At 49.5% G+C, this 14,470-nt stretch overlaps 1 protein-coding gene across 3 annotated transcripts in view; it reads right to left on the minus strand.

Annotated features, from left to right (window-relative positions):
* Positions 1-12,100, minus strand: part of Trpv2 (transient receptor potential cation channel subfamily V member 2) — a 27,138-nt gene extending 15,038 nt beyond the window's left edge. The window contains exons 1-5 of one of the 3 annotated variants that reach the window (XM_021628628.2): positions 11,735-12,094; positions 9,261-9,484; positions 6,816-6,949; positions 4,614-4,904; positions 3,190-3,488 (exon numbers count right to left, since the gene is read on the minus strand). In XM_021628628.2, the coding sequence (XP_021484303.2) occupies positions 3,190-3,488; positions 4,614-4,904; positions 6,816-6,949; positions 9,261-9,448 (912 nt within the window). In that variant the 5' untranslated portion in view covers positions 9,449-9,484; positions 11,735-12,094. Of the gene's footprint in view, positions 1-3,189; positions 3,489-4,613; positions 4,905-6,815; positions 6,950-9,260; positions 9,552-11,734 lie in introns of all 3 variants that reach the window. The other 2 variants (XM_021628627.2, XM_021628631.2) reach the window with 2 other exon arrangements.
* Between the last annotated feature and the right edge of the window lie 2,370 nt (positions 12,101-14,470).

A 14,470-nucleotide genomic window follows, 5' to 3' on the forward strand; every position in this document is an offset into this window, starting at 1 on the left:
GAGGGATGACTCCATGGCTAAAAGCACTTGTTACTCTTGCGGATGACCCTGGTTCAGTTCCCAGCACCCACAACCTGCACAGTGGTTCACAACCATACATAGCTCCCGTGCAATCCAGTACCCTCTTCTGATCTCTGCAGGCACCATGCACACACGTGGGGTATATACATACACGCAGGCAAATCACTCACAAACATAAAATAAACATATATAAAATAAGTTTAAGTAAAATAAATTAATAATTAGTAATTAATTAACTTTAAGTAAATTAAATTAGCAATTGCTAATTAATGTAATTACTGATTTAATTAATTTATTTAATTGCTTACTTAATTTAAATTAAGTAGATAAGAGTACCAGGTATGATGGTACATGCTTGTAATTCCAGCATGAGGGAAGCAAGGTGAGAGGTCAGAGCAACACAGCTAAAAGGGTAAAAGCCCTCACTATCAGGCCTGATGACCTGAGTTTAATCCCTGGAACCCACAAGGCAGAAGAGACCCGTGTTCTTCAGGCCATCATCTGACTTCCACATACATGCTGTGGCTCCGTGGCTAAGAGCACTGTCTGTTCTTCCAAAGGACCCGGGTTCAATTCTGAGCACCCACGTGTCAGCTCACAACTGTCTGTAAGTCCAGTCTCAGGGGATCGTACACCCTCTTCTAGCCTCCAAGGGCATCAGGCATGCATGTGGTGCACAGACACCATACAGGTAAAATACTCATACATATAAAAATAAATAATCTTGAAAATGCGATATTTATTATATATGATATATGGTTATATCACAGGTTGTATATATAATATTGTACAAAGTGTTAAGTAACGGGGAAACCAAGGAATTTGAAGGAAAAGATAATTACGCCTGTGCACATAAAAGTTCGATTTGGCTTGTTTGCTCACACAGGGAGTAACTTTATGCCAAGGTTGGTCTTGAACTCTTAGGCTCAAGTGATCATCTTGCTTCAGCCTTCCAGGTAATTAAGACTATAGGCAACCATGATCAGACACAAACATACAAAAAGTTTGAATTCTATACGTCAACAAAACAAAACAAAACAAAACACCACCACCCTTACCCCCCCCCCCCTTTTTTTAAAAAACAACTCTTACTTTGTAGACCTTGCTGGACTGCAGCTTGCTATATTGACCAAGCTGACTTGGAATTCATAGAGAACCACCTGTCTCTACCTCCAGGTGACCATGGAGGGGTGTGTGTGTGTGTGTGTGTGTGTGTGTGTGTGTGTGTGTTTTCAAGCTTACACTGAGAGGAAAAAAAATGTAAATGTCACCCCAGACAAAAACTGCAAAAAATCAGCCCAGCAGTGGTGGTGCACACCTTTAATCTCAGCACTGGGGAGGCAGAGGCAGGCAGATCTCTGAGTTTGAGGCCCACTTGGTCTACAGGGAGGGTTCCTGGACAGCCAAGGCAAGGAAACTCAGGGCAAGGACAAAGGAAACTCTATCTCAAAAAACAAACAAACAAAAAAAAAAAAAAACCACAACAACAACAAACAAATCTGCAGAAAATCTGATAGCAAGACTCACAGCAAATTAGACAACGTATAGGGGAAAAGCTGTTGGGTTAGTGGGAATGAAAACGTCCCCCCAGAGGCTCGGGTGTTTAAACACTGGTCCTCCCAGGTTTGGGTAGGTTTAGGGGTGTGGCACCTTTGGGGGCTGTGTGTCACTGCAGGGAGGCTTTGAGCTCTAGAAGCTGAGTACCATTCCCAGCTTGTTTCCTGCTTGGCTGCTGCACGCTCTGCTTGCTGCTCCAGCACCGTGCTGGCATGCTTCCTCGCCCTGATGGTGATGGACTTGTCCCTCCAGAACCCAAGGCCCAAATAAACCCTTCCTTCTCTAAGCTGCCTTGGTCACGGTGCTTTACCGCAGCAACAGAGAAGTGGCTAACATAGCTGTCTCCCAGGGGTCCGGAGAGACACTCGGTGTCCCCAGAGCACTTTCTGCCTCTGCAGAAGACCCAGGCCAGTGCCCAGCACCCACGTGGCAGCTTACAGTCATCCGTAATTGCAGTTCCAGCGGATCCACCACCCTTCTCCACAGGCACCACACACTCTCCCACTGCGCGTACGTACATACACGCAAAACACTCATGCACGTGAAATAAAAATCACCTTTTTTTAAAAACATTTGTCTCTGGGCTGGAGAGATGGCTCATTGGTTAAGAGCACTGACTGCTCTTCCAGAGGACCTGGGTTCAATTGCCAGCACCCACATGGCAGCTCACAATTGCCTTCATGCAGAATACATGCAGGCAAAAAAAACATCAACATAAAATAAATGAATAAGTAAATAAATGCATTTGTCTCCTAATCTAATAACAAAAAAAGAAAGAAAGAGAAGAAAAGATAAAAAAAAGACTCACTTGCTTTTAAGACTATTCCCAGTGTTTGGAATTATAGACCCAGTGAAAATTCCATGGCTGAGGAGGCCTTCGGTCCTTTAGACAAATTTACTGCAGTTGTTTATCTAAAGCAACATGGCATCAAACTGCCTTCTAAACATTTATATCTAGACCTGTAAACAAACACTATGCCCATCCCATAATCAGAGAGCTTCTCTCTGCAAGGAACTGAAATAAAGGCAGAGCCTCCTGGCAGCCCAGGGTGCTGAGAATCAGTGACCACTGCGTGTTCCACCCTACACAGGACATTTATACCACCTCATCCCAGACTCGGCGAATGTTTCCGAAGACAAGGCTGGAAATCATACTACAGCCAGAGGATGGGAAAGGGCTGCAAAATGCTGTTTTCTGTACAGAAAGTATCCTGCACTGCTAGTACCGCACTAGGCCTACGTAAGACCGAGCCTGTCCACAGCAAACCATAGTTCGGAGAGGACCCTCCCCCATCCTACTCAACTACTGTCCGTTAGTACGTTCTTGGGGAAAGGCGGTCATTGGCACCTTTGTGTGAGCCTGCCAGGTACCAATGGATAGTTTGAAACCTATGATGGCACAGATGGCCCTGACTAAACTCAGTTAACCAAGACAAAGCAAAAAAAGAACCGAATGTGAGAAAGAAATGTAAGGCGACGATGTTGATGGGGAAGGGAGGGAGATAATGAAGGGACCAGGGTGAGAAGTACCAGAATGCATTATATACATGTGTGACCTGTGTCCCCGAGAACTACTGCAGCCAAGAGAGGCAGGGAAGGGACAGCACTCACCTCAATTTTGCCTTCCTTGGCGGCTAGCTTCAGGGGTGTGAGGCCTTGATGGTTGCAGATCTCCTCCAGCTGCACATCGGGGCAGAGGCGGGCCCCCAGCTGGAGAAGCCCGTCATACATGTGGATCACCAGCGCACTGTTCTCAGGAGAGTTGTCCGCAATCATTACCAGAGCATGGAGCACTGTGTTGCCCAGGGAGTCCGTGGCCTTCAGGCTGGCAGGCTGGTGTGGGTTCTCCAGGAGGTAGCTCACCACATCCCACTGCTTGGTACACGCAGCCAGAGAGAGGGGGAGCTCGCCTGTGGACCAACAGGGCAGTCTGAGCCTCTGCCTACACCTCACGGTTCTTCCTGCTCCTCACACAGCAGGCCAGGTCTCCCTGAAGCAGATCCGGAAGAATAAGAGGCAGCCAACCAGATCTCCCCTCCCCCACTCGCCTCTTCCAGTCTTTGACATGGTCCACTCACCACCCCTTAATTCAAATTCTGCTCTCTCAGGTTGGTTTTGATTTGGTGGGGCTTCTTTGCTTTCGTTTCGTTTTTACTTATTTGTTTGTATCTTATGTGCGTTGGTGTTTTGCCTGCATGTATGTCTGTGGGTGTCAGATTTTGGAGTTGCAGACAGTTGTGAGCTGCCGTGTGGGTGCTGGGAATTCCACTGAGTGGAAGAGCAGTCAGTGCTCTTAACAGCTGCGCCATCTCCCCGGCCCCTTATTTTGTTTTTTGGTGGTGGTAGTGGGTCAGGTCTCGCTGTTGTCATTTGTATATTTGTTTTGAGGATTTGGGGAGGGGTGTTGAAAATGGAACCCAGGGGAATAGGGCAATAGATCATTTAATAAAGTGACAGCCACGGCAGGATGTGGTGGCATAAGCCTTTAATCCCAGCACTCCGGAGGCAGAGGCAGAAAGATATCTGAGTTCAAGGCCAGCCTGGTCTACAAAGCAAGTTCCAGGACAGCTGGGGCTACACAGAGAAACCCCGTCTCAGAAAACAAAACAAAACCAGAGAGAGAGAAAGAGAACTTCTGGCTTCTCACTGGCACACCGATGAACAAATATTGATATATACACCACATACCCATAATTTTAAGTATCTCTCTCAGCCTTTTACTTTGTTCCTCTTTTTTTTTTTTTTTTTTAATTTCTCTGTGTAGCCTTGGCTGTCCTGGCCTCGCTTTGTAGACCAGGCTGACCTGGAACTCATAGCGATCCGCCTGCCTCTGCCTCCTGAGTGCTGGGATCACAGGTGTGCGCCAGCGCACCTGGCTGGTTAAGCGCCTCTTTAAACAAGTTGTAATGTAATCTTGATGGTTAGAAGCAGGCGGACAGGGGTTAAGTGCCAGCTCTGCCAGTCACTAACCATGTGACCTCGGACAAAGCTCTACCCACTCTGCACCTCAGCATAGCTGGGAAAAGCTCCCTCACCAAAATAGAAACAAGTTCCTTGGTGCTTCTGGAAGAAGCGGCCACAGGCGCGGGCGTGAACGTTCGCTCCGTTCTCTACCAGCAGCTTCACGCACTTGAGGCTCCGCTTTTCTACCGCGATATGCAGCGCGCTGTGGCCGCGGTAGAACTCATCTGTGCACTGGGCGTTGACGAGGGGCTGAGGATTGCCGGATTCCCTGTCGATCTGCAGCAGCGGCAGGATGCAGGCGTTGACCCCGTCCTGAAGGTTCAGCACAGCCTTCATCAGGCACGTCTTTCCAGTGGAGCCCTCTGCAAGGAGAGAGAAGGCACCGGCGATGCTCAGACACGCGGGAAGGCTGGACCATCTGCCAGTTTGGACAGAGAACCCAGGCTCCAGAGCACCCCGTGGGAGGACAAGAAAGGATGGCTGCTGTAATCAACTGGCAGCAACACAGCTTTGTTGTAAGATATTAAGGATCCAGAGTACAGGCATTAAAATACCGACAGGCCTGACTACAATTTCTGCCCCAACGCCAAGTTTCTAAGGCAATTCAATACATACGTAACATATGTGTGGGGGCTTTTTGTTGTTGTCACAGGGTCTCACTTTGTAGTTTTGGCTGCCTGGAACTCACAGAGAACCATCTGTCTCCACCTCCCAAGCGCTGGGGTTAAAGGCAAGCGCCACCAAACCCAGTCCTGTAACATTCAGAACCGTACATGGATACCCAGGTCAGGGCTGAGGTTTGATCTCCACACAAAGCCAGTCAAGGTAACACATGCCTGTAATCCCAGAATCTGGGAAGTGGAGGAGAGATCAGAAAATCAAGGTCATCCTCCACCATATAGCTGAGGTCAGCCGGGGCTACATGAGACCCCTGTATAAGAAAAGAAAAAAAAAAATCCAAGGCAGAATTTGCAAGAATCTTCCTCCCTTAATGGCTCTGACTCCCTCAGTAAGTGATTTGGCCTCTTTTAACTTATTTTCCTTTTTGATAAAAGGAAATATTCTAGGGTTACTATAAAAATTTACAGCTGGGCAGTGGTGGCAGAGGCAGGCAGACCTCCGTGAGTTCGAGGCCAGCCTGGTCTACCAGAGTGAACTCCAGGACAGCCAAGGTTATACAGAGAAACCCTGTCTGAAAAAAAATATTAAAAAAATTAATAATAATTTTAAAAAAGCAAACTTAGGAGAGTAACATAAACAAAGGGCTTAGCACACAGAGGGCCAAGCACATGGCAAGTTGAGGTCCCAAACTACAGGCACTAGTTGACTCAATGATGGTCTGTCTACGCCAAGGAGAACACCTATACCATGGAGTTAGGCATGGCAGCATAAGCCTTGCAGGACTTAGGAGTGCTAAGTCTGGAGTCTAAGTCAAGGCTAGCCTGAGCTACATAGTAAGATCCTATCTCAACAACCAAAGAAATAAATGCATCCAGTATCGAGGGAGGCAACATATTATAAATTATTGCACATGGCAACTTTTTTTTAAAATGTGCATTCGTGTTTTGCCTGCGTGTATGTCTGTCTGTGTAAGGCTGTCAGATCTTGAAGTTACAGACAGCTGTACTGGGAATTGAACCCGGGTTCTCTGGAAAAAGCACGCAGTACTCTTAGCTGCTAAGCCATCTCTCCAGCCCAGCAACTCTTTATATACCTAATCTTTTGGAAAAATCTGAAAAGATGCCAAGCTAGTAGCAGGCCCAGGATGACAGGCTGTTTTTTTCTTGGCTTCTCATATTTCTTTACCATTTGAATCTTCTAGAGCGCTCTTTTTTGTTTATCTTTGTTTGCTTCATTTTGTTTTAAAGACAGGGTTTCTCTGTGTAACAGAGCCCTGGCTCTCCTAAAACTTGCTCTGTAAGACAGGCTGGCCTCAAATTCAGAGATCTGCCTGGCTCTGCTTCCTGAGTGCTGGGCTGAAAGGCGTGCGCCACCACAATCCCAGGTTTTTTTCTGGTTTTGTTTTGTTTTTGTTTTTGTTTTTATTCTTATTTTAGAGTGCATGCAGTGCTGTGAAGACTAGGAAAAAGGGATCAGATCTCCCAGAACTGCTTCTACAGGTGGTAGTTAGCTTCCACGTGTGTGCTGGACATCCAACCCAGGTCCGCCGGAAGAGCAGTCAGCGCTCCCAACCACTGAGCAATCTCTCCAGCCCGGAGACCCAGCTGCCCCTCTGCTCCTGAGCACGAAGGACACCATGGGACAGTGGCTACCTGTGTATGCTGAGTCAGTGAGGTACTTGCTGGTCCGGCTTAGGTATTCCGGCAGTCCAGCCAGCTCCTCCGGGACGCCCCGGGAGACCACACTGAAGAGTCGGTCACGGTCAAATCGGTTTGGGTCCTGCTGGCTGTAAAAAAATGTTTCTCGTGTTGGAGAAAGCCCCAGTGAGTCCTGCACAGTGCCTCCCCGTGCATGGAAGCATTGTCAGCTACTCCTATAGCATGGCCTCCCCTCCTGTTACACAGGAACTCTTTTAAGGGTTTTTCTCTCCTAGGGCACCAGAGCTCCTGGTGAGGAGAAACCCGCTGAAACTTTAATCTGCCACAATACTGCGGCTCTATTCATCCCGGGCAATTTTCAGCATCAAGTGCATCATCTTCAAAAGACCCGTTATCCACAGGACTCTTCTGGCTGTCAGGCCTTACAGCGGCCCTTGAACATTTGCATGGGTCTGGGCAGGAGGTGCCTGCAGACTAGAGGCTGCCTGCAGCACTGACTGCAAAAATGAAGTGGAAACAGGGATGGAGGTATCCAGCTCAGCAGTAAGGGACTTGCCTGGTTTGCAGAAGGCCCTGGGTTCATCCCTGGCACCAGCATAAAAGGTGAGGAAAGCTCTCCTCCCAGAAATCATCTGCTCCTTACTTGAGAGGAGTGGGCACTGATAATCAGACCTCCAGCCCTCCAGGTCAGTGAACCACCTCCTCCCCCAGCAGACAAACAAGCAAAGCAACTTACCCAAAGTCACTTGGAGCCACCATGGGGGACGCTACCTAAAATCAGGCCCCATCTCAACCCCAAGAGAGGGTCTGAGCTGGGCAAGCCAGACGTTTCCCAGAGATAGGCTATCATGTTCACCCACCAATATCATATGCTGACCATGGTTTTACTGAGAAGCCACGCTTCTGGGAAATCTCTCCTACGGAGCCCAGAAGAGAGCTCTTATGCCTCAACAGACATGTATTTGTTATGGGGACAGTTGTGTAGTGAGATGGCTCTGTCTCCTTTGCATGTCACTTAACCTCTCTCAATCTAGCCCATGTCTTTGAAAGATGGAAGTGTTTAGGGGGTGTTACAAGGATCCAAGGGAACATCAGAAAACAAAGTGCTTAGCTCTGGCCTACAGCATGCTGAGAACAAGAGTGTAGGCAGCCATTCTTAGGTCGTGTCAGTATTCACAATGGCCTGTCTAATTTTGGGGCCTCTGGGAAAAGATGTGAGGGAAGAGACACTACTTAAGAGAAAAAGGCTACCTCACGGTCCCAGCTTAACATCTGTGGAAAGCTGGTAGCACATGCCTGTAATCCTACCACTCGTGAGGCCAAAGCAGGAGGATCACCTCAAACTGGAGGCTGTATAACAATAGTCTGTCTTAAAACAAGAACTCAGACAAGCAAATCTTCTGTGGAATGAGCTACCTGATAAGGACCGATGACCCTGACACACCGGATGACACACAGGGTGACTAATGACCCACACTTGCAGCTATACAGTCGTGGTATCTGGAAATCCAGGCCTCACACCAGAGGCAGCACTCAGCTATGTGTCTCTGTCATTCTGGCTAGATCGTTCACCATATAGCCATATAGCCACACAGCCACGTGACCATGAAGGGCTCTGCCGAAGCCCTGTGGTCTGTCTGCTTGGGAAAATATGGCCATTTGGACAGCTCTTCCTGCCACCAGGGCAGTCCTGGAATAGGGAAGCAAAGAAAGACACAAACTGGAGCTCCAAAGGACATCATGGAGCTCATTCTGTCTCTGTTAGGCCAGCCTCACTACTCACAGATGCTTCCCACGCACCTGTCTGTGCTGTCATTGAATCCAGCCACAGCTCTCGGGCACAAAGAACACAGCGTGCCAAGGCTGGTGGCCACATCCCAGGGAGCAGGGAGAAACGGGCTTTCCTGGCAGTCCTGCCAGCCCCTGAGGATTCTGGGAAGCCAGGTGCAGCACCCTAGCAGGACTAGAAGCAGTACTCCCCAGACTCACTGTCTGAATTCTCTAGCTCACAGGAAAGTCAAAGCCCAGATGACTATAAGCAGAAGCCCAGTGTCCTCAATGCTCAGGGTCCACATTGCCTGCGTGACTGTGTCAGCCTTGGAGCAGAGTGGAGGCGCACTCAAGACATTTCCAAACACCTTTGTCTCTCTTCCCCGGATGCACTGTGGATCCAGCTACCACCAGGACCAGCATGGGTGGGAGTCAAAACATCAACAAGGGATGTTTGATTAGCAGTGGCATGAGGGTATCCCTACCAAAAGCATGATCTTGGCAGAAGGCCCAAGGATGGAGAACATTCCGGAAGGAGGAACTTTAGAGAGCAGAATGTGGGACTTAGGAGTCAACACAGCCAGGCTTTGAGGAAGAGAGACGCTGTGACAGATCGGCCACTGAGCGACTCGGAGTGCTGTGTGGGAGCACCTCCAGCTGCTGCCTTACCTGGGACCTAGTCCCTTCCGGTAGTTGAGATTCACTTTGATCTGAGGGGCGAAATTCCGGTCCTCGCCCTGGAATGGTGACTCCATGGGGGGCGGCTCATGCTTTCTTTTGTTCACCTCAGCACTGCCTTCTTGGTCTCCATCTGACGTCTCCAGCCTAAAAGCTGGAGGGCTGGAGGGTGATGTCATCCTGAGAGAGGAGGATGCTCCTTACAGCCGGGATGTCTGTGGAGATGGAGATGTCAAGGCTCTCCTCTCCCTCATGCCCCAGTGGGGTAGCTCTGTCCGGGACCTGAAGAAGGTGATATTGAGGAACTGAGAGCAGGAGTTAGGGATAAAGTGAGGTAAACAGAGTGTCTCTATCCCTAGCAAAGCATACGCCACCTGCAGCAATCCAAGGTAAGGTGCTGGAGAGATGGCTCAGTGGTTAGGAACACTAGTTGCTTTTCTAGAGAAGCAGGGTTCAAGGCCCTGCACTAAAGTGGCTCGCATACACATGGTGCACACGCACACACAGAAAATAAGCAGTAAATTAATAAAATATTAAAATAAAAAAAAAAGTAGGAGCAAGAGGGTCAGAGTTCAAGGTCATCCTCAGCTACACAGTTTGAAAATAGCCTGGGATACTCTGCCTCAAAATAAATAAATAAACAAATAAGTAAATGAAAGAGGGATAAGGAAACAGATCCAGCCCAACATGGTGGCACATGCTTGTAATCCCAGCCCTTGGGGAGGCAGAGGCAGGCAAGTCTCTGTGAGATCAAGTCCAGCCTGGTCTACAAAGCGAGTCCAGGGCAACCAAGGCTACGCAGAGAAACCCTGTCTCAGAAAGAAAGAAAGAAAGAAAGAAAGAAAGAAAGAAAGAAAGAAAGAAAGAAAGAGAGAAGCAGCTCAGTCAGCAAAGGCCCTGCCACACAACCAGGAGCATCTGAATTGTAATCACCAATATCCACATGGAAAGCCAGACACCAAGGTAGCTCTCTATCTTCAGTAAGGAAAGGCAGAGATGAGCCGTTTGCTGGCTAGTCAATCTAGCTGAAATGGTGAGTTCAGTGAGAGACCCTAGCTCAAAAAAGGTGAAGTTGAGAATGATGAGCAACACACTCCATAGCTACCTGTCCATTCTACACACATCCACACCCACATAACAAAAATAAAACAAAATAAAAGAGAGAGAGAGTCATGCCTGGTGGTGGATGTTTTTGAACCCAGCATTCGGGAGACAGAGGCCAGCAGGTTTATATAGTGATTAGTGAGTTCCAGAACAGCCAAGGATACAAAAGGAGAGAGAGAGAGAGAGAGAGAGAGAGAGAGAGGAGTGGGGGAGGAGCACAGCTCCACAGTGCAGCTAACCCTATGAGATTCATATTTATATTATCTCATGGGAAGTCATGGCTGTCTTTAGCTTCCCCCTTGGGAATTTCTAATGTCCAATAAGACCTCAAACCCTATTTTCAGGTAAGAATGTTTGTGTTCACCATCCCACCCTTTCTCTACATGACATCAAGCCCAGTGACCAGTGTTGATGGGCCAGGTCAGGCCCTTATTCTAGAGAGGGAGGTCTCCAGGGAACCGCTGGTCTGTCCCACCCTTCTGCTCCCAGAACAACCCATGGCTCAGAAGAGAGAAGTGAGTTTCCACCTCATTTTAAGTCCTGGTGCTGCTCTTCAGTTCTCGGGCCCGATTATGCTCCCAGAGTGACTCATTTCTGAGAGCAGCAGATGCCATCTGCTCAGGGGCTTTAGGGCTGGCGAGCCCTATCTGCCTTCCCATCTCAGACTCGAGGCTGGGTCTGGAGTTAGCTGACAAATAACCTCACCCTCATCGGAAGCTGCACCTCGGCCTCCATCACGTGTCTGGGGCTGGGACCTAGTGAGAGCTGGGGAGCCTCTGTCTTGCCCAGGGTACAGAAAAGGAAGGAAAGAAGAATCAGAGCCGGGTCAGAAGACAGCGAGGGTGGGAGAAAGGGGAAGGCGGGAGGTACGTAGAAGTAAGGGACAGAAAAGAACAGGGCTAAGAGAGGAAGTGGCATCGTGGCCTAGGCCCGCTCTCAAATTGTCACAGGATCCCAGCACCCTCAGAGAACTGGGTGGGGCATTTTCCTCAGCAGTCAGGGAACCTAACTGGCTACCTTCACTAGTACTTGCAACCCTCCGCCTTCCTGTCCACATCTGTGCACTGACACCCTCCTTTCCCGCACTCTATCCTCAAGCAAACCCTGGCCGGTCGGGCTCTGACAACCATTCCCAACCCCCCAACAGCAACAACTGTCTCCCTGGCTTCTACTGTACCTCCTGGGATCCCCATTCTGGCAGCAGCAGCAGCCGCCGCAGAGCAGAAGCCTGGAGGTTCAGAGAGCCAGAGCCCACGCAGACATTTACTCCAGGATGGAGATGCGCTGAGAGCCGCCCAATCATTCGCTATCAGACTTCCAGACAACCCCCCGGGACACCCTGAAATTGCCCACCGACTTACCCTGCAGACTGAAGCCAAGACGTAGCGGCGGCGGACTGGGGGCCAGGATCACGGAGCCTAGCGGGGCTCTCAGCAGCAGGGACAGAGAGGAAGTGCAGCAGGGAGGGGCGAGGCTCGAAGCTGACAGCAACGGGGTTGCAGGAACCTCCGCAGCCGGTTCCGAGCCCTCTCCGTGGCGTCCACCCTCTACCTGTTCGTCCCGCACAGTGGGCAGTGCGGGTTTCAATGCCGACCTGTCAGGGACTTGTGACTGGCCGGCAGTCTGATCAGCGGGACCACTGGCCACACCCTGCTTTGGGGAGACACGCCCTCCTCCTCCATCGGAGCACTTCCACCCCCATTCATAGCCAGAGAAGCCCCTGGGGCAATCAGAGGCAGCCCTAGGGTGCTGGACCGGGTGGGAGCGGTCACGGGTGTGGGATTGGTGCCCCACTCCACTGACCCCCACCCCTTCTGATTCTTACCACCATGTGCCCTCCCATAACCATGCGGTTCATAACTGGCTGACCCACAGACAAGGGAGAGAAAAGTGTGGTAGCCCCAGGGAGAGAAGAGGTCCAGTCTAACCTTTGTCCCAGAGAAGGCAGCCCCACCCATGCAGCCATATTTCCATCTAGGGAAGATTCCCTCAGCGTCCAGACCCAAGAGGTCCCCAAGGCTGCAGTTTCCATTTATAAGGGCACTTCCAGAAGCAGCCAGCAGGTGGGTACAGGGTGGCCAAGAGGAATGGCTGAAATTGTACAGCCCTGTTCCTGCCATGGAGAGCAAGGACCAGCTACGGCTCGCTCTGTTTCGCTGGAAGACCTGTTCTTGCTCCATGTCCAGGATTTTGTCTGATGGGTCCAAAACAATAATTTCTCTCTCCCGAGAAAGTTCTACCACCTCATTCTCATACCAGCTGAGGTGGCCTGCTAAAAATATAAACCAGAGTCCAGCATCTGGCTTTAGTGGCGGATTTAGTGGCATGTGCAAGGCCCTGGGTTTGACATCCCCCCCGCCGCCACAGTATCAGTAACCAAAGAAAAACTGAATTACGAAAGTAAATTAAAAAAAATACTAAACAAATAAACATCACCCCACTCCTCTGCTCAAAGCCACTTTTTTCATAGCACTAAGAATAAATGCACACTTCCTACAACATGAAGTCCAGAGGCCCACCACGCCCCGCCCCGCCCCGCCCCGCCACGCTACGCCCCGCCCCGCCCCGCCACCTGCATTGCACCGTCTAGTAAGGCCGTCATCGGCCACAGCAGGTATTCAGATTTTAGCCTGGCTTCCTCTTTTATCTGAGGCAGGGAGACCAACCGTGGCACTCGTCCTGCCCCTCTCTCCACAGAGCTGGGGTTACAGCTGTGGGCCTCCGTGGTTGGTCACCTTTCAGATGAGTCATCAGCAAACGCTAGCCAGCACGGCTCCAGACACTCTGAACACACTTCTCTCTCCCCAGTATGTTCTGTGTTCTCTGTAGCACAAGCTGTCCTACCTGCCAGGAACAGCGCGCGCGCGCGCGCGCGCACACACACACACACACACACACACACACGTACGCATGCACGCACACACGTGCACACAGCAGCCCCACCATCATCACCGCATACATAGTGACCTTAGCTCTAGGAGTTTCTACTTGTGCTTGTGTTTCTTTGTTGGTTTTGCAGTGCTTGGCCTTGAACGTGCCAGGGAAGCCTCTATTACCACCTTCCGCTTCATCCTCTCTCAGTTTAAACATCGCTTCCTCCCAGCAGACATAGACCCTAGACTGGTGTGTGTCAGGGAGGGAGGGAACTCTAGAAATGTGTTCCTATAATGCTCGACCTGCTCCTGGTGGGTGCTGGTTTGTAATGTGTTCACCACCCCAATATGATATATGTTGTTAAATGACACTGTTGTTAAAATGTGCTTAGGACTGCAAGTCTAGCTTTTAATGCTAGAACATCTGCTTGGCTGTGCAAGGCCCAAGATGTGACTCCTTGCATCAGGAACCAAACCAGCTATGTGCTTTAAACCGACCAACTTTATAATTTTAAATATGTGCTCAAAATCTCCTTTAACAAACTGCTTTTGTTAAAGCAGTTGCTCTTCCGGCTACTCGGGGCAGCAGGAGGGGATACAGAATTTTTTAAAACTTAATTCTGTGGCTTTACTTTTAAAATAATAAGCCAGCGAGATGGCTCAGCAGGAAAAGGTGTTTGTCGTACAAGCCCGGTGACCTGAATTTGAGTCCTAGAATCTGTGTAAAAAGGTGGAAGGCTATAACTGACTGCACGCAGTTGTCCTCTGTCTTCACACAAGCACAGTGGCATACACCCCCCCACACACACATCGTGCAAATAAAAGCACACAGTAAAAATTAACAATGAATAATAAAAGGGGCTGGAGAGATGACTGAACGAGAGATGAAGAGCTGCTTGTGGTGGTTTGAATGAGAATGTCCCTCACAGGCTCATGTTTGAACACTTGGCTCCCAGTGAGTGGAACTCTTTGGGAAGGATTAGGAGGTGTGGCCTTGTGGGAGGAGGTGTGTCACTCGGAGAGGGCTTTGAGGTTTCTAAGACTCATGCTGTTCCCAGTGTTCCATCTCTGCCGCCTCCTCCTTTGCAGATCAAGACATAAATGCTTAGCTGTTTCTGCTTCTACGCCTTTTTGCTCCATCATCATGGAGCCTAACTCTGAAAATGTAAGCTCAAATTAAACACTTTATTTCATAAATTGCCCTGGTCATGGTGTTTCGTCACA

This window comes from Meriones unguiculatus, chromosome 11 (genome assembly GCF_030254825.1).
Source record: "Meriones unguiculatus strain TT.TT164.6M chromosome 11, Bangor_MerUng_6.1, whole genome shotgun sequence".
Lineage (NCBI taxonomy): Eukaryota > Metazoa > Chordata > Mammalia > Rodentia > Muridae > Meriones > Meriones unguiculatus.